General features: G+C 48.7%; 1 protein-coding gene across 8 annotated transcripts in view; it reads right to left on the bottom strand.

Moving 5' to 3' along the window:
- Positions 1 to 19,889, bottom strand: part of NDST1 (N-deacetylase and N-sulfotransferase 1) — an 80,117-nt gene that overhangs the window by 28,042 nt on the left and 32,186 nt on the right. For all 8 annotated transcript variants that reach the window (XM_036845385.1, XM_036845380.1, XM_036845382.1 and 5 more), the window contains 3 exons: positions 15,540 to 16,442; positions 8,780 to 9,274; positions 5,842 to 5,929 (listed from right to left, as the gene is read on the bottom strand). In XM_036845385.1, coding sequence (XP_036701280.1) covers positions 5,842 to 5,929; positions 8,780 to 9,274; positions 15,540 to 16,052 — 1,096 coding nt within the window. In that variant the 5' untranslated portion in view covers positions 16,053 to 16,442. The remainder of the gene's footprint in view (positions 1 to 5,841; positions 5,930 to 8,779; positions 9,275 to 15,539; positions 16,443 to 19,889) is intronic.

The raw sequence follows: 19,889 nt of genomic DNA, 5'->3' as shown, positions 1-19,889 counted from the left end.
GAGAGAAAGGGCCTGAGAAAATATATGAAGATATTATAGCAGAAAACTTCCCTAACAGGAGAAGGAAACAGTCACTCAAGTCCAGGAAATGTGGAGAGTCCAATACAAGATAAACCCAAGGAGGAACATGCCGAGACACATACTAATCAAACTGACAAAAATTAAAGACAAAGAAAAAATATTAAAAGCAACAAGGGAAAAGCAACAAATAACATACAAGGGAATCCCCAAAAGGTTATCAGCTGATTTTTCAGCAGAAACTCTGCAGGCCAGAAGGGAGTGGCACGATATATTTAAAGTGATAAAAGGGAAAAACCTACAACCAAGAATACCCAGCAAGGCTCTCGTTCAGATTTGATGGAGAAATCAAAGCTTTACAGACAAGTAAAAGCGAAGAGAATTCAGCACCACCAAACCAGCCTTAGAACAAATCCTAAAGGAACTTCTCTAGGCAGAAAAGAAAAGGCCACAATAGAATCAAGAGAATTACAAATAGGAAAGCTCACCAGTAAAGGCAACATAAAGTAAAGGTAGGAAATCATCCACACAAAAATATGATATCAAAACCAGCAATCGTGAGAAGAGGAGAGTATAAATGCAGGATATTGGAAATGCATTGGAAATTAAGAGACCAGCAACTTAAAACAATCTTGTACATATATAGACTGCTATATCAAAACCTCATGGGAACTGCAAACCAAAAGTCTATGATAGACACACACACAAAAAAGAAAAAGCAATCCAAACACAATACTAAAGATAGACATCAAATCACAAGAGAAGAGAACAAAAGAGGAAGGGAAGAAAAAAGACCTCCAAGTCCAAAACAATTAACAAAATGGCAATAGGAACATACATTTCAATAATTACCTTAAATTAAATGGATTAAATGCTTCAACCAAAAGACATGGGCTCGCTGAATGGATACAAAAACAAGACCCATATATATGTCATCTACAAGAGACCCACTTCAGACACAGGGACACAGACAGACTGAAAGTGAGGGGACAGAAAAAGATATTCCATGCAAATGCAAATAAAAAGAAAGCTGGAGTAGCAATACTCCATATCAAACAAAATAGACTTTAAAATAAAGACTCTTACAAAAGACAAGGAAGGACACTACATAATGATCAAGGGATCAATCCAAGAAGAAGATATAACAATTGTAAATATATATGCACCCAACATAGGAGCACCTCAATATATAAGGCAAATGCTAACAGCCATAAAAGGGGAAATGAACAGTAACACAATAATAGTAGGGGACTTTAACACCCCACTAACACCAATGGACAGATCATCCAGACAGAAAATCTACAAGGAAACACAAGCCTTAGACCAGATGAACTTAACTGTTATTTATAGGACATTCCATCTGAAAGCAGCAGAATACACTTTCTTCTCAAGTGCACATGGAACATTCTCCAGGATAGATCACATCTTGGGCCACAAATCAAGCCTTGGTAAATTTAAGAAAATTGAAATCATATCAAGCATCTTTTCTGACCACAATGCTATGAGATTAGAAATTAATAACAGGAAAAAAAACTTTAAAAAACACAAACACATGGAGGCTAAACAATATGTTACTAAACAACCAACGGATCACTGAAGAAGTCAAAGAGGAAATCAAAAAAATACATAGAGACAAGTGACAATGAAAATACAACAGTCCAAAACCTATGGGATGCGGCAAAAGCTGTTCTAAGAGGGACGTTTACAGCAATACAATCTTACCTCAGGAAACAAGAAAAATCTCTGAAAAAAGGTTATTCAGAGATTAATAGGCTAATAAACAACCTAACCTTACACCTAAAGCAACTAGAGAAAGAAGAACAAAGAGAACCCAAAGTTAGTAGAAGAAAAGAAACCATAAAGATCAGAGCAGAAATAAATGAAATAGAGACAAAGAAAACAATAGAAAAGATCAATGAAACTAAAAGCTGGTTCTTTAAAAAGATAAACAAAATTGATAAACCTTTTGCCATACTCATCAGGAAGAAAAGGGAGAGAATTCAAATCAATAAAATTAGAAATGAAAAAGGAGAAGTTACACTGGACACCACAGAAATACAAAGGATCATAAGACAATGCTACAGGCAACTATGGGCCAATAAAATGGACAACCTAGAAGAAATGGAGAAATTCTTAAAAAGCTACAATTTTCCAAGACTGAACCAGGAAGAAATAGAAAATATGAACATACCAATCACAAGTACTGAAATTGAAACAGTGATCAAAAAACTCCCAACCAAAGTCCATGACCAGATGGCTTCACAGGTGAATTCTATCAAACATTTAGAGAAGAGTTAACACCTATCCTTCTGAAACTCTTCCAAAAAATTACACAGGAAGGAATACTCCCAAGCTCATTCTATGAGGTCACCATCACCCTGATACCAACACCTGGCATAGATACCACAAAAAAAGAAAATTAAAGGCCAATATCACTGATGAACATAGATGCAAAAATACTCAACAGAATACTAGCAAATCGAATCCAGCAACAGATTAAAAGGATCACACAACATGATCAAGTGGGATTTATCCCAGGGATGCAAGGATTCTTCAGTATCTGCAAATCAATCAATGTGATACACCACATTAATAAACTGAAGAATAAAAATCATACGATCATCTCAATAGATGTAGAAAAAGCTTTTGACAAAATTCAACACCTATTTATGATAAAAACTCTCAAGAAAGTAGGCATAGAGGGAACTTACCCCAACATAATAAAGGCCATATATGACAAACCCACAGCTAACATCATTGTCAATGGTGAAAAGCTGAAAGCATTCCCTGTAAGATCAGGAACAAGGCAAGGATGTCCACCGTCATGACTTTTATTCAACATGGTTTTTGAAGTCCTAGCTACGGCAGTCAGAGAAGAAAAAGAAATAAAAGGAATCCAAATTGGAAAAGAAGAAGTAAACCTGTCACTGTTTAAAGATGACATTATACTGTACATAGAAAATCCTAAAGATGCTACAAGAAAACTACTAGAGCTCATCAATGAATGTGGTAAAGTTGCAGGACACAAAATTAATACAGAGAAATCTCTTACATTACTACACACTAACAACAAAAGATGAGAGAGAGAAATTAATGGGACTTCCCTGGCAGTCCAGTGGTTAAGACTCCATGCTTCCAATGGAGGGGGCGCGGGTTCGATCCCTGGTCGGGGAACTAAGATCCCACATGCCGCATGGCACGGCCAAAACGTAAAAAGAAAAGAAAGATATTAAGGAAACAATCCCATTTACCATCGTATCAGAAAGAATAAAATACCTAGGAATAAAAGTACCTAAGGAGGCAAAAGACCTGTACTCTGAAAACTATAAGACGCTGATGAAAGAAATTGAAAATGACACAAACAGATGGAAAAATATACCATGTTCTTGGATTGGAAGAATCAATATTGTCAAAATGACCATACTACCCAAGGCAATCTACAGATTCAATGCAATCCCTATCAAACTACCAATGGCATTTTTCACAGAACTAGAACAAAAATTTTTTTAATTTGTATGGAAATACAGAAGACCCTAAATAGCCAAAGCAATCCTCAGAAAGAAAAACGGAGCTGGAGGCATCAAGCTCCCTGACTTCAGGCTATACTACAAAGCTACAGTAATCCAAACAGTATGCTACTGGTGCAAAAACAGAAATATAGATAAATGGAACAGGACAGAAAGCCCAGAAGTAAACCCATGCACCTATGGTCAATTAATCTATGACAAAAGAGACAAGAATATACAATGGAGAAAAGACAATCTCTTCAATAAGTGGTGCTAGGAAAACTGGACAGCTACATGTTAAAGAATGAAATTAGAACATTCCTTAACACCATACACAAAAATAAACTCAAAATGGATCAAATAATGTAAGGCCAGACACTATAGAACGCTTAGAGGAAAACATAGGCAGAACACTCTTTGACATAAATCACAGCAATATCTTTTTTGATCCACCTCCTAGAGTAATGAAAATAAAAACAAAAATAAACAAATGTGACCTAATTAAACTCAAAAGCTCTGCACAGCAAAAGAAACCATAAACAAAATGAAAAGACAACCTACAGAATGGGAGAAAATATTTGCAAAGGAAGTGACTGACAAGGGATTAATCTCCAAAATATACAAAACAGCTCAGGCAGCTCTATGTCAAAAAAACAAACCACTCAATCAAAAAATGGGCAGAAGATTTAAATAGACATTTTTCCAAAGAAGATATACAGAAGGCCAAAAAGCACTTGAAAAGACGTTCAACATCACTAATTAGTAGAGAAATGCAAATCAAAACTACAATGAGGTATCACCTCACACTGGTCAGAATGGCTATCATCAAAAAGTCTACAAACAGGGACTTCCCTGGGGGTCCAGTGGTTAAGACTCCGTGCTTCCAATGCAGGGGATGTGGATTCAATCTCTGATCAGGGAACTAAGATCCCACATGCCGCGCAGTGCAACCAAAAGAAAGTCTACAAATAATAAATGCTGGAGAGGGTGCAGAGAAAAGGGAACCCTCCTATACTGTTGGTGGGAATGTAAATTGGTACAACCACTATGGAAAACAGTATGGAGGTTCCTTAAAAAACTAAAAATAGAACTACCATATGATCCAGCAATCCCAGTCCTGGGCATATATCCAGAGAAAACCATAATTTGAAAAGATACATGCACCCCAATGTTCACTGCAGCACTATTTACAATAGCCAAGACATGGAAGCCACCTAAATGTCCATCAACAGACAAATGGATAAAAAAGATGTGGTACATATATACAATGGAATATTGCACAGCCATAAAAAAGAGTGAAATAATGCCATTTTGCAGCAACATGGATGGACCTAGAGATTATCATACTAACTAAGCCAGACAGAGAAAGGCAAATATCGTATCACTCATATGTGGAAGCTAATTTTTAAAAAAATGATACAAATGAACTTATTTACAAAACAGAAACAGACTTACAGATAACAAAAATGGTTACCTAACTTATGGTTACCTAAGGGGAAACATGGTGGGGAGGGATAAATCAGGAGCTTGGGATTAACATACACTACCATGTATAAAATAGATAACCAACAAGGACCTACTGAATAGCACAGGGAACTCTACTCAATAGTCTGTGATGGGGGAATTCCCTGGTGGTGCAGTGTTTAGGACTCCACACTTTCACTGCTGAGGGCCTGGGTTCAATCCCTGGTCAGGGAACTAAGATCCCACAAGCCAGGCAGCACAGCCAAAAAAAAAAAAAAAAAAAATCTGTGATAACCTTTGTGAGGAAAGAATCTAAAAACGAATAAATATATGTATAACTGAATGACTCTGCCGTACACCTGAAACTAACACAACATTGTAAATTAACTATACTCCAATAAAATTTTAAAAAAAAAGAAAAACTCGTGACAGTGCTCATCTCTGGGGTGGGTACAATTATAGGGCATTTTCATTTTCTCTGCTATGTATTTCTGTAAAATTCTTAAAATTCAACCAATTCCTTTCTAAGGCAGAAGTAGTATAAAGAATATTAAGAGGTGGTGGTGAGAGGGAGACAAGAGGGAGAAGATGCCCACCCCCTGAACAGCAGAGCCTGAGGCCCGGGGACAGATGGGTGGGGGCCATCGTGTGTCACTGCTGTCTCCAAATGCCCTCTGCCTGGGGCTGTGACTGCTCTGTGGGCTGTCTGGCTCTGGGAGAGGCCACAGAGGTCAAATGTGGCCCTAAGGGGGCCCATCCGCCCACCTGCTGACCCCATGGCATAGCACTCCGAGGGTCCGGATGTTGAGGGCCCCTGGAAGTTGCTAGTGGGGGCAGAGCCAGGCCCACTTACCTGTGTGGAAGAATTTCCCTGAGTAGCCCAGGTTGAAAGTGAAGTTTGGGATGTGTGTCCGTAGTTCGTTCTGCGTATCAAATAGGGCCTAGGATAGGCAGAGTGGGGAGAAAGGGGTGAGGGGAAGCCAGAAGTTCCCCGCTCCTCCCATAAGGGTCCAGAAGGGTCCTGCTCCTGCAGGACCAACTACAAAGTTTGCAGGGCTCATAGAAAAATGAAAATAGGCACCCTTGCTCAAAGATTGTTAAAAATGTCAAGAAGTAAATAGCAGAGCATTATCTTGAATGGGCCCCTTCCAAGCATGGGGCCCTGTGTGACTATACAGGTCCCATACCCATGAAGCCAGCCCTGTGCTGCCACCTCCACCAGGCCTCTGGCAAGACAGGACATAGACTCTAGCCTGGTTCTGCCATGCCCTTGAGAAAGCTTTGCAACTGCTCCAGGCCCCAGTTTTCCCAGGTGTGAAATAGGGATAATAATAGCTCCCTCATGGGGCTCTTGGGAGGATTAAATGAGATACTGCATGTAAAACAGCCTGGCATTTTGGTAAGTGATGATAAATAGTGCCATTATCATGTCTGTGGTCACTGCCACTGTGAGCCTCATGTCTTCATCTGTCAAATGTGGGGGATTTCACCTCGTTGGTGACTGCAAGGCTGATGTCAAAGGACCACGACTTTTCCAGAGACGTACTGTGTGCCCAGCAATGCAATGTTTCCATGCACAGCGCACCCAGTGCTTTGCAAGTCAATGAAGGGATGCTGACACTTGTGAAACAAACATACAGTTGTCCTCTGGAGTCAGGACTCAAAAAAATCCCTACCAGGTATGATGCACAAGGCTGCTAGGAAACCTGTAAGAAGAGCCCGCTATCAGAACACTTTGCAAACAAAAAGTCCTGGCCTTCCTTGGGGCCACCACCGGCATCTTACCAAGGCCATGTACTACCTGATGGACCTTCATGCTCTAGCTATGTGGCCTTGGGCCAGTTACTTCACCTCTCTGAGTCTTAGTGTCCACCTCTGTAAAATGCGATTTAAAACAATACCCACCTCACAGAGCTGCTGTGAGGATCAGATGATGCAACGCACAGAAAGGGCTGAGCACAGAGCCTGGCGCTCGCCAAGCCTTGAATAAGCACTGCTGTTGGTGTCATTTAAGTTGCACTGTACAGACCGTACTGTACAAGTTAATGAGGCAACATTCATGTCTCTGCAAGAAAAGCTCAGTTGTAGCCAGTCCTTGGGATTAAAGAAAAAAAAAAAACAACTGTCCTTTCTGACTCAAAAGGATGTTTAAGGCAAATGGGACCTGGCTGGCATAGAGCTCTGCAGTCTGCACTGAGCTGAGTACACTGAAGAGGGCATCTCTTTTGGCATTCTTAAGGCTCCAAACTGCTAGCATTCCTCTCATTCCAATAATGGGGAGAATAAGAACGAAGAAGGGCAAGCCCAGGGTTCACAGGAGACACAGTGAGCCTGGCAGCCTGATTTCCTCATGAGGTTGACCCTGGACCAGTCTCAAGGACTCATCCTGGACAGCAAGCAAAGACCTAGGTTACAGCAGGACAGAGCAAGGTTGGGCCACCCGAAGAACGTCCTAAGGAGAAAACAGAGTAATCTTCTTTGCTAGAGGTGGGTCGTGGCATTGCATGAAGCCTCAGAGCTGGAAGGCTCAACAGGAGCCGCCTCAGAACTTTCTTTCAATAGCGGAGCCCTTGAGGAAGTGAAATCTCAGGAGCAAACACAATGGGTAAAGCAGATCAAAGCAACACTGCTCTGTCCCAGAGGTAGAGCCGGGAGGGCTCAGAGCCTGGCATCTGCACATGCTCCCTCACCCCAGCCATCCAGGCCCTTCCCATCCACCCCATCTTGTCATTTCACCGCTGAGGCTCAGACAGGGGAAGGGACTTGCCCAAGTCACCCAGTCAGTTAGGGGCAGATGGGGACTGGAACCCAGGTCTTGACTCTGCAGACAGTGCCTGCTCTGCCCTTCTCCTCTGGAGGTGTAAGGAGGAGCAGAGAGTTCACTCTAGACCAAGGCAGGAGGACAATGTACCCCGCCCCCTGCCCCAGCCCAGGGCCTTCCTTCCAGGACCCACGGCCGATCCCAACACAGCGCCCACACGGAGGAAAGCATTCCTCTTAATCAAGTCTCTTTTTCAATCCTCCTCCTAACGTCAAAAAGAAGTCTTGGTTTGGTGCTAATACGTTTCTAACTCTCACTAATCTCGTGTAAGAGAGGACAGGCCAGCAGTAGGCAGCAGTACTTCGCTAGAATTTAATCCCCTGTTTCGTTTTCATTGGATCTATTGTTATGGTTGCCCTCTATGTATGGCAACTGATACTGATTTCCCCATTTACACTAGTGATGTTGTTCCTTTTGCATACAACTCTGAGTAAAATAGTGAGTAGATGAAAATGGTCTTAATTTGCAGGCTTCTCTTTTACAGTGATACATGTGTAAAATTTCATGGTTTGCAAAATGCTTTTACGTACAGTTAGTTTGGTAAACATTTTTTGAATTAAACACATGCCTTTCACTATCTATATAGACCGCAGTTAAAGTATGCTTTGTATATGATTCAAACTCTAATTCTTGTTTTATGAGTTTTGTAGGAGCTTTGGTACTGACATAAACATTTTTGAGAGTTAAAAATCATGTCTGGATTAAGAGGTAGGTACTCTCTGCACAGCTACCATCTCTCTCTCCATAGTTATATTCTTGAGCTCCATACAACCAGATGCAAAATTCCTGTATATTCAATACTTCAAATAATTTTAAATGGCACTTGCTTCTAATAAGACAATAAAACCAAGTGGCCAAGGGAGGGGGACTGACAGCACAGGGGAGGTGCAGACAGCAAAGTCACGATGGGGACAGTAAGGTCTGAAGGTGGCGAGGCCCACCCTACATGGTCTGGCGCCCCCAGCCGTACCTTCACGTCCTCCACCTTCATGCGCGTGCCCTCCTTGCCCACAAAGATGTCGTCAATGTCCACCAGGATGTAGCGGTCCAGAGGCAGCGAGAGGCGCTTGCCTGTGAGGAAGGCCACGGCGTCGATGAAGACGAGCTTGTGCAGCCAGAAGTTGAGGTTGTTGCCGAACAGCACGCGCTGGATTCCGTCGTGGAGGCCCAGGTCCTGGACCACAGTGGCATGCAGCGCGGCGTGAAGGCCGGCATCCGCGCCCAGGTGCGGGATGGACTCGGACGACCGCGTCTTGGCCAGCAGCACAGGCTCGTAGGTGGAGTGGTTCGACTGGAACACGGTCCAGTCCTCGCCGGGCAGCACGCCCTTCTCCACCTCGCTGGGGCGGGTCACGTACAGCAGCGGGGACTTGGGGTTGATGCTGCAGTCCTTCAGGCCCAGGTTGGAGTGCAGGAACAGGGGGAAACCTTTGAGCTGCGCGCTCAGCAGGCTGTTCTCGTTGGCCTGCAGCCGGGTGGGGCGGGGCAGGGGGAAGAGAGCTGTCAGAACCACAGCCCCAAGGGACCATGGAGTATCAGTTGTGGACTCATAACAGTCATGTCAACAGTACTCACTAACATTCACAGAGGGCTCGGCACGTTCCTGATCCTGTGCTGACCTAGCGGTGCAAACCCCGCTCCACCTGTCATCGTAATAGACCAGCTAACACACATGTCGCGTTTACCAAAGCCAGGAACCAAGCTCGTGCACCTGATGTGAAGGGGTGCCGTAACCCTCGCAGTGACCCCACGATGGAGGCATCACTGCCATTCAGTCCCATTATACAGACAAGGAGACTAGGCCCAGAAAGGCTAAGCAACTTGGCCAAAATCACACACAGGGAAGTCTAGCAGTGGAGAGCATGGATTTTGCCACCAGACTGCCTGGCCTTGGGCAAGTTATGTAACCTCCCCGCGCCTCAGTTTCCTCTGCTGTAAAACACGGCCAAGAATGGTAAATCCCTCAAGGGGTGATGGAGGAGGGTGAGCGCTGACTCCCACAAAGTGCTTAGAACAGGGCCAGCGGCATCGCCCATTGCTCGTTCAGTCCTCACATCAGCCTCAGGAGGAGGGTTCCTCTGTCATCCCCACTTCACAGAGGAGGACACCCAGGCTCTGAGGGTGGTGCTGCCCTGAGTCGCACAGTGGTCAGGACGAGCCACACCTCACAGCCAGATGGCTGACCCCTGAGCCCACACACCTGACCACCAGGCTCCCCTGCCTAGGGTTTCCAAGCTGGCTTTTGTCACAATCCTTTCTTCAGGAGAAATCCTGGGCTGATGCCAACAGAGAAGAGATCAAAGAGGAGGTATCTTCTGGGAGTGTAGGAGCAGACACTCTGCCCACAGTGCTCCCAGCCCCCACATGCCCCCCGCACTCCCAAGGCCACGCCCCAGAGGAGCCCAGCTCCCTGTGCCTCCCTCTCCTCCCAGGACCCACCTGCAGGCAGTACCCACAGCACCCCCCTTTTCCTCTTCCTTAGACTCACAGCCCCTGCTCCTTATCCCTCACCCTCCCAGCCACCTGCCTCTGGATACAGTACAATTTGTCCTTGTCCCTGTGCCAACTCCTTTTGGTCTTCTTGGCCTGACAAACTGCTCATCCTTCAAAACCCCATGCATCAGGACTTCCCTGGTGGCACAGTGGTTAAGAATCCACCTGCCAATGCAGGGGACACAGGTTCAAGCCCTGGTCCGGGAAGATCCCACATGCCGCGGAGCAACTAAGCCCGTGCACCACAACTACTGAGCCTGCGCTCTAGAGCCCGAGAGCCACAACTACTGAAGCCTACGCGCCTAGAGCCTATGCTCCGCAACAAGAGAAGCCACCGCAATGAGAAGCCCGCGCATCGCAATGAAGATTAGCCCCCGACCACCACAACTAGAGAAAGCCCACCTGCAGCAACAAAGACCCAACGCAGCCATAAACAAACAAACAAACAAACAAAAAACATGCATCTACCCTCTTCTCTTCATTGGCCTCCCTGGGACATTAAAGCCTCAGCTGTAGCACTTCTCACCTTGGCTGCTGCACTATCTGTTCAGAGTCTCCCCCACCAGTCTGCACCCTCTCAAGGGCAAGTACTATGTCACTTCCACCTTGGATCCCTGGTGCCAGCACAGGCTTGACACCCAGTGGGAGCAAACACATATCGGATGAGTAACTGGATTTTTAAAAAGAAAGAAGAACAGACAGATCCCAAATACCTGGCACATGACAGCTTTTCATTACGGGTTTCATTTGTTTATCCCACAATTATTCACTATGCCAGGCACTGTGTTAAGTAACAGGGATACAGTGAGAAAAACAGACATGGCTCCTGCCCTTGTGAACTGTAAAGGCGAGCAGAGAAGAGAGAGAGTAATCAAAATAGCAGAAATATATGTAAACTTCAGTGTGACACATGCTACACAGAGGAGGTTCATAGTCCTAGAAGAGTAGATAAGTGGGCATAGTCAGCTGGCTCAAGAGAGGCTTCCTGGAGAAAGGGACTGAGCAAGCATCAACTAGGGGAGAGGTGGGAGCCAAGTTCAAAGAACAGCAAGTGCAAAGGCCCTGAGGTTGGAGAGAGCTCAGCACAGTCAAGGAATATCAAGAGGCCAGCAGAGTGATCAAGAGGGAGGAAAGGAGATGAGGCAGAAAGGTCAGCTGGGACCAGACCTGCAGGACCCTAGAGGCTTGAGTGGGAAGCCATCAAAGACTCCATCAAAGGGTTTTGAACAGAGGGATGACAGGTTCCAATTTGCATGTTAAAAAGATCCATCTGGCCACTGTGTGAAGAATGAGTGGGGTGGGACGAATCAAGAGTGGACAAAGGGCAGCAAATGAGGTTGGAGAGGCAGGCAGAGTGGTACACAGGGCCGCCCTGGAGAGCTCACCGCGTGAGCACCGAACAAGGACACTCAGCTGAGGGCTGAGCCCTGGGCCTCAAGTAGAGCTACATCTGCCCAGGGTGCCTTTTAGTAATAACCTTCATGCAGAAGTGCTTTTTTCTAATTCCCACGAAGGCTCTGCAGGGCCCTTGCCTCGTAAACCGAGAAAAGGGGCCTGCATTTGACTCTCCACTCACCAGGAGTACCTGCCAACTCCCACCCTGTCCTGAGCCAGCCTCTGGTGTTGACAGCCCCAAACTGAGAGGCCCCTCCCCCAGCCCCCGGTTCCCCAAGACCACTAAGCGGCACTGGGGACAAAGGCAGTGGGGGCCAGCGACATTTCAGGCCCTGTCCATCACCTGCTGTGGCCTGGGAGGCCACACTGGACCACAGGCACTGAGGGATCCTATTTCAAAGCCCCGATTCCGAGCTGACTGCCAGGCGCTGGCAGCTCAGCCAGCTGCCCAGCTGGGAGGCATCAAGGAAGGGAGAAAGCCAAGTTGCCGACTGTCCACCCCAGTCTGCAGTGAAAGCAACCATCTGGGGAAGGGAATGGAGAGTAAGCCTAAGCATTGCAGAGAGTGACCCCCACTGCGGGCCTCGCCCCATGGGAGGCGAATCCCTCCTGTTCTTCAGCACTGGGGACCCACGCAGGAGACACCAAATCTTCCAGAGGGGTCATCAGGCAGAGGAAGGAAGAGCCCTGATCGGGGAATGGGAGACCTAGTACAGACTTAGGTAGTAACTGGCTGCATGACCTTGGGAACCTTGGGGTCTCCAAGGTGGTGCTTCCTCTCAGGGCCTCAGGTCCCGCATCCGTCGGTCAGTTTGCTCCGACGCGCTCACCCGTGGTTGGCTTAGAAGGGCTGAGCGCGGTGGTCGAATCTTGGCTCTGACTTATTAGCTGTGTCGGTCTAGACAGCCACATAACTTTTTGAGCCTTGATTCCTCACCTGAAAATAAAGTGCCCACTTCACAGGGTAGCTGTGAGAATTACATACGATAAGGCCTGCAAAGCAATGAGCTCAGGGTCTGGCACGTAGTAAGCGTGCAATCAAGCATCAGTGGCCCTTGTCAGGCCTCCACCAGGATGTGCTCAACCCCGGGGCACCTGGAGCTGCAAGGCTGAGCCAGGAAATGGGGCTACCGATGAAGACCCGCTCCCACCCTCAGGGTCCTCAGGGGCACATGTTGGCCAAGCCACAAGACAGATAAAGAGCTACCACCAGCTGTGAGTGCCGAGGTGAGATGACAAGGCATGCCACCTGCCATTTATTGGGTGGCTCTGGGTACCAGGCACTGTGCTAGTGCTTCCCTTCCACTGTCCTATCTCCAACATGGCACAGTGAGGTGGTGCTGTAATTGGCCCCCACTTCACAGATGGGTTGAATATCCTGCCCAAGGACACTCTGCCTATAAATGACAGAAAGAGTTGAACCAGAGTCTGGACTTTTCAGCCCCTGCTCTCCCACTGACCTGGGAATCCAGTGCCAGCGGGCATTGGAAAGTGAGTGTCTCCAGATCCCTGGAGTCCCAAGCCCGATGCACAGCATTGAAGCAGGCCTTGCAGAAAAGCAGAAGGATGCAGCTTGACCACCAGATGGCTCCCGTTAGAGCAGAAAGTCACAGGCCCCTGATCAAAACCAAGGAGGGGTCTTGTCTTACACAGCAGGGTAGGAAGAGCACGGAGACCTGGAATTGCCACTGACCCCACAGGGAGACTCTGAGCACCTCCCTGCCCCTCCTTGGGCCTCATGTTCACCTTCTGTAGAGCAAGGAACCGGGGCCTGATAGGATCCAAGCTATGTTGTACCGACTGTGCCCAATGACCACAGCCCACTGCTTGGTCCCCACAGACTGTGGGAGCTCTGTGCACCAGTTGTGGCCTCTGATGCAAATTCTACTAAATAGAATAAATGGTATTTGAAGTTCCTGGACTCATCCCACAGTGTAGGAATAAAGCCTCTGGAGCCAGACCACCTGGGTTCAAATCCTAGGTCTGTGCTTATTAGAGGTGTGAGTGTGGGCACATTGCTTCACCCCTCTTTGCCTCAGTTTCCTTCTCTCTTAAATCAGATGACATCCACCTGGCTTGGAGGATGGTTTATGAGGGTCAAATGTGTTAATTCACATAAAGCACGTAGGACGTGCGTGGCGCTGGGTGAGCACTCGGCAAGTGTCAGCCATTGTGATGTTTTTCAGGCCTGGGGCTCTGAATCAAGCCTAATGAAGTTCATGGCAGGAAAGGGAACAGAGTCCAGGAGCAAAGGGAAACAGACAATGAAGCTGTCTGATGCTATGCCACTGCCCAGCCATAAACCGGGCCAGCGTTTCCCAGACAGTGAGCCATGAAATAAAGGGTTTTGTCATTAAGCCAGCTGGGGAACAAATCTCACCAGGTTGCTCTACTGCAGGACTTCTAAGGGCCTTCAATTTCTTGGCCCACAAAACCTGTTTTAGTGGCAGAGCAACCCGATCCATTAGTGCATGAAAGAACACAGCCGTGAGAAACCCTCAGCTAGACCAGGCTCCTCCCAGCACGGAGCACGGGTCCAGGGCGAGGCTGTGCCGCCAACGCTTGGGGACGAACGAGCAGCCGTCGGTGGACACGGCCCACTTCTGACCCATCTCCTGCTCCTCTCCCCACTCATGCCAAGCAAGAGCCGACCTTGGGACCCGTGTGTTTACTGTCCTCTCTGCCTGGAAGGCCCTTTGCACAGAGAGCCACGGGCTCCTCTCACTCCCTTCTGGTCACTTTATCAAAGATGACATCACTGGTAATGCATTCTATCAAAACCAGCACCAACTGCCCATATCCATCACCCACGTGCCCTTCCTCGCTCTCTTTTTTTTTTTTTTTTACTTATCACCACCTGTCACATGGTATGTTTATTTGTTCACTGTCTAGTCACCCACCCCACCCACTGCACTGAAATGTCCACAGCACCACAGCCTGGACTTTGCATACTTCGATAACCACTGTGTCCCCAGTGCCTAGCGAAGGATCTGGAACATGGTAAGCACTCAGTAAGTATTTGCTGAATGATGGAACAAACACCCCCGAGCACCCAACTACAGTCCCAACCACCCGCCATGCACGTCAGAGTTCTCTGACCAGAGCCTCTGGATCCTCCATCCCGCTGTTCACAACCTCCTCCCCAGGGACAGCTTCTCCACGACACTTTCCGCAAGGACTGTGGTCCCAGCAGTTGCTCTGGGTACCCCGTGGAGCCCAGAGCAGCTCACCTGTCCACTGGGATTTCTTTCTCCTCTTTCTTCCAATGCAAAATGGCTCTGGTTCAAGAGGTACATAAACTCCACACCCCTCCACAGCCAAGAGGAAAGGGCGCAGGACCCAGAGCCCCCAACCATCTAAGTCCGGGTTCAGATCCTGGCTCTCCCACTTACTGGCTACATGGCCGCCTGTAACCTAACTTAATCCTCCTGAGCCTTGGTTTGCCCATATGCAAAACAAGGACACACCCCATCCATTGGGAGGACTGCCATGAAAGGTTTTGAGGGACCCAGCAGAGCATATGCTCTCCTCCCTTGCACCCATCCCTGGGGCCTCCCTTAGGCACGAGCCTGCTGTGTGCCGGGCCCCATGCGTGGAAGGCCATGCCCCTGTCGTGTGCTCCCAATGAAAGCAAATACTTAAAAAGTACCTACTAGACACCAGGCACTCCAAGCGCCTTACCTACACTCACCCACTTACCTTTCATGACAACCTAGGAGGAGGCACTACCATTACACCCATTTTACAGGTGAGGAGAGTCAGACATCCAGTTAGCAAGTATGGGGATGAGAATCAAACTCAGCTGGAGCTCTCCACAGCTCGGGGACCCGCTCCCCACGTACCTTGAAGAAGCCGATGATGCCCACGCCGTAGGCCACGCAATACTTGTCCAGCAGCTCCCGGTTCCAGGCATCCAGGTTGACGTACTTGAGGATGTTCTCATAGATGATGAGGGCGAAGCGGCCGCGGCCCTTGTCGGTGAGTGTGGGCATGTCACCCTTGCCCGGTGCGATCTCTGTGCGGTACTTGAAGCGGCTGGACTCCAGGATGGCCACCACCTCCTGGCCCAGCTGGGAGTAGAGGCTCTCCACGAACACCAGCACCAACGGGTCCGTGCGGGAAGGGGCGGCCACCTGTATGGGCTTGAGTGGCAGCAGGCGGCTGGGGGCCACAGGCGGCGGGTCCCCACAGTCAGGCTCGGGGGCGTCCACCGAGGGCTCCAGGCCCCGCTTCCAGCCATATAGGTAGTAGGCCGAGACAAAAACGCTGAACAGGCAGAAGGCGAAGAGCAGGAAAAGTACAGCCTGCGGGGACATGTGCCGACACAGCCTGCGGAGGCGCGCCAGGGCGGGCATCCTGGCCCCCGAGACCTCGGCCACCGGGGGCCCGGCCGCCCTGGCTGCCCCAAGGCCCCACGCAGGAGAAGACTCCCAAGTTGTCCACCGACCAACAAGTTCACAGAGACTCAGCGAGCAAGGCCCGAAGCGGGCAGTGGCAGTGGCAGAGGAGGATCCGGGCCCCGGCCCTTCCTCCCAGCCAGGGGCGCAGTCCGCGGCTGGTTGCGCTCCTTCCTTCCTCCGCGCCCCTTTATGTCACCATGGCAAACCCCCACGCGGTCCTGTGCACAGCAGAAGTGCCCCAGGGCGTTAGGGCCTCCTGGGGGGGCTGGGCAGTGGGCCGAAGGACGCTGGGCATGCCTGGGGGTGCCGCATGCCGCTCGCTCGGTGGGGCCCCCGGGGCTAAGGCTGTGGAGAGAGGAGGCGAGTCAGAAGGCGGAAAGTCAGAGTGTGGGCTCCGGGGGTCTGCTGACTGTGGACCCACAGGTCCTGACCTCAGTGGGCCCAGATTCAACGACCGCTACCCAACCTGAGTTCATGATTTGGGGCAAGCTTGTCAATCTCTCTGAGCCTCAGCCTCCCCATTTGTTGACAACAGTACCTGCCTCACAAGAGGCTGGGAGATTACATCCACTAATGTGTATAAATCACACTGGGCAGTACCTAGCATATGATGTCTACAATGATAGTTGCTATTTATCATCATGATCAGTCCAAGACTAAACCAAGAAAACTCCAGAAGCAGGAAGGACAAAGTGAGACAACAAACATTTGCAAGGCCTAGGAGCTAGAGGTGGAATTCTAAATCACGACCCAACACCACGTTCTCACCATCTTCCCCGCACTTACCCACGTGCTTCCCCACCCATTTCTCTGAATGCACCCAGGAGCCCCATCTGACAGACGAAAAGACTAAGGCTCAGGCTAGGATTCAAACTCAGGGCTGTGAGGCATCAGCAGCCTGGCTGTGCTAGGAGCCCCTTTCAAACACCAGTGGTCTCATCTGGAAAGCACCACCCCTGCAGCATCGGGTTGGGGCCAAGGGATAAGTGAGTAAACCTGTCAGAGGAGCCCGGCATAAGCAACACTCAAGAAATCGCAGCTGTCGCTCTCTGCCCCTTAATGCAACAGGCATCTCTCATCCTCAGGGTACGTGCCCACAGTGGCACAGGACAGCAGGCGACTGAACCCCCCAACTTGAGGATCCCAAGTTGCCCAACTTCCTCACCCAAACAGCGCCCCCCCACACCACGGCCCTCCAGTCTCCCTTTAACATGAGTGGAGGCCGCTGCTGAAAGCTGGCAGAAGAGCTCCCCTGGAGATGGGAGATGGGAGATGGGGACAAGGACAGAAGGTGTGAGGGACTGGGCTGCTGCCAGGGAGGGAATGTGAGCCTCAGACCCGGAGTCGGGGTTGTGGGGAAGATCTTCAAAATCCCTCCCGGCCCAAGACTGTATGGTATGCTTAGTATGGATACAGTATACCAGAGACCCTACAATTGTACTTCTAGGAACTTATCCTAGAGGGAGTAATTGCAGAAGTGTGTCAACATTTCCCCACAAGAATACGAATTCCAGTGCTGTTTATAACAGCAAAGGATGTTGTTTATAATAGCAAATGCCCATCCACAGGGGATTGTCTTTAGCAACTATAATGCAAGCATGTGATGGAATCCCAGGCAGCCATTTACAATATGTTGAAAGAGGACGTTTACTGACATAGAAATATAATTACCAGGACTTCCCTGGTGGCGGAGTGGTTAAGAATCCGCCTGCCAATGCAAGGGACATGGGTTCGAGCCCTGGTCCAGGAAGATCCCACATGCTGCACGGAGCAACTAAGCCTGTGCGCCACAGCTATTGAGCCCATGCGCCACAACTACTGAAGCCTGCGCGCCTAGAGCCCACGCTCCGCAACAAGAGAAGCCACTGCAATGAGAAGCCCGCGCACCACAAAAAAGAGTAGTCCCCGCTCACCCCAACTAGAGAAAGCCTGCACGGAGCAACGAAGACCCAATGCAGCCCAAAATAAATAAATAAATAAATTTTCAAAAAAAAAATATATATATATATAATTACCATATATATTGTTAAAGTGGAAAACATTTATAAGACCGTATGCATGGTCATATTTTTGTGAAAAACTTTATGCATAAGCCAGAAACTGGTACTAATCCAAGAAACAAAACAAAAATGGTAATAATTATCTCTGATTTTTATTTGCCTTTGTTTCCTAAATTTTCTACAATAATCATTTATTATTTTTGTGAATATAAGAAAACAAATGTTTTTAAAAGATGTGCTCAGAAGCAAGAGGCAGGGGTGTGAAATGAGGACATGTCTTGGACATTGGGTCTGCTCCCAGTTCTGCCATAATGTGCTGTGTGACCCCAGGCACACCCTGCCCCTTTCTGGGCTTCTTGCCTGTTAGAGAGAGGCCTGGGCCAGATGGTGTCTGGGGGCTCTTCCACCTCTGATATTCTACAATTCAGTCTCTACTATGTGCCAGCATCACAGGGAAGCCGAGACAGCCAAGAAAACAAGCACCTACAATGCAGGGAGTGTGACAGGGGAAGGGAGGGTATTTGAGAGAACTCAGAGGCACTTAATCCCCCTGCAGGAGGAAGGGGGAGGACCAAGGAAGGCTTCTTGGAGGAAGTGGTAGCAGAACTGGCCAGAAGACCGAGTAAGGGTTGACCAGGGGTAGGAACAGTGAGGAACACATACACAGCTTGGAGATAAGGGAGTAGGCAGAGCTTTCCAGGGAGTCCCTGCAATTCCAGCTGAGAGCAGGGCCAGAAGGGGCAGGCTTCCTGGGTGAAGCCAGAAGAGCTGAGGTGACTGGCCCTGCAATTATTCCCGAAGGGCACCCATGTCCCACTTCCCATTGATAAGGGCAGCCCTCTGCCCTGCAGCCACAGCGAGCCCCACCCCTTGACCCGGGGCCAGGGCAGGAGCACAGTGAGTGGGAGGCAGAGCTGCCTCGAAGGTACCCTGCCTGCTGCCTGGGGGCACCTGACTACTCGGGCCACCTAACCCCACAACCCCTGCAGGCCTGGGCACTGCGGTCTCTGGCCTTTGGTCTATTGCATTAACAGCCTTTCAACATGTGTGCTAATGACGACACAACCAGCAGTCTCAGGCATCTCGGGGTCACAGACCCCTGTGTGAATCTGACAACATTTCTCCATAAAAAATATGCACATGTGCTTGGGCTTCCCTGGTGGCGCAGTGGTTGAGAGTCCGCCTGCCAATGCAGGGGACGCGGGTTCGAGCCCTGGTCCGGGAGGATCCCGCATGCCACGGAGCGGCTGGGCCCGTGAGCCACAGTTACTGAGCCTGCGCGTCTGGAGCCTGTGCTCCGCAGCAAGAGAGGCCGCGATGGTGGGAGGCCCGCGCACCGCGATGAAGAGTGGTCCCCACTTGCCGCAGCTGGAGGGGGCCCTCGCACAGAAACGAGGACCCAACACAGTCATAAATAAATAAATAAATAAATAAAAGAACGTGAATTTCTTTAAAAAAAAAAAAAATATGCACATATGCTAGAAAATGTTTTAACAATTTCAGAGTCCAAACCCCGTGTCCCCAACCCCATCCATGGACCTAAAGCCCTAGGTAGTAGAGCCTAAGGATTACATGGGCAGACTAGAGCCAGGCAGCTTCGTTCAAACCCAAGCCCTACCACCCAGTAATTGTGCAATCTTGGGCAAGTTATTTAACTTCTCAGTGCCCCCAGCTTCCTAATCTGTAAAATGGGAAAACTTGACATACTTCCCAAAGTTGTGAAAATTAAATGAGTGGATACATAGGTGGTGCCATGCCTGGCACACAGTGCTGAACAAGGGTCAGCCGCTGT

This window comes from Balaenoptera musculus, chromosome 3, assembly GCF_009873245.2.
Source record: "Balaenoptera musculus isolate JJ_BM4_2016_0621 chromosome 3, mBalMus1.pri.v3, whole genome shotgun sequence".
NCBI lineage: Eukaryota > Metazoa > Chordata > Mammalia > Artiodactyla > Balaenopteridae > Balaenoptera > Balaenoptera musculus.
Note: the sequence above shows the minus strand (reverse complement) of the source record. Positions and strands in the feature narration are given on the sequence as shown.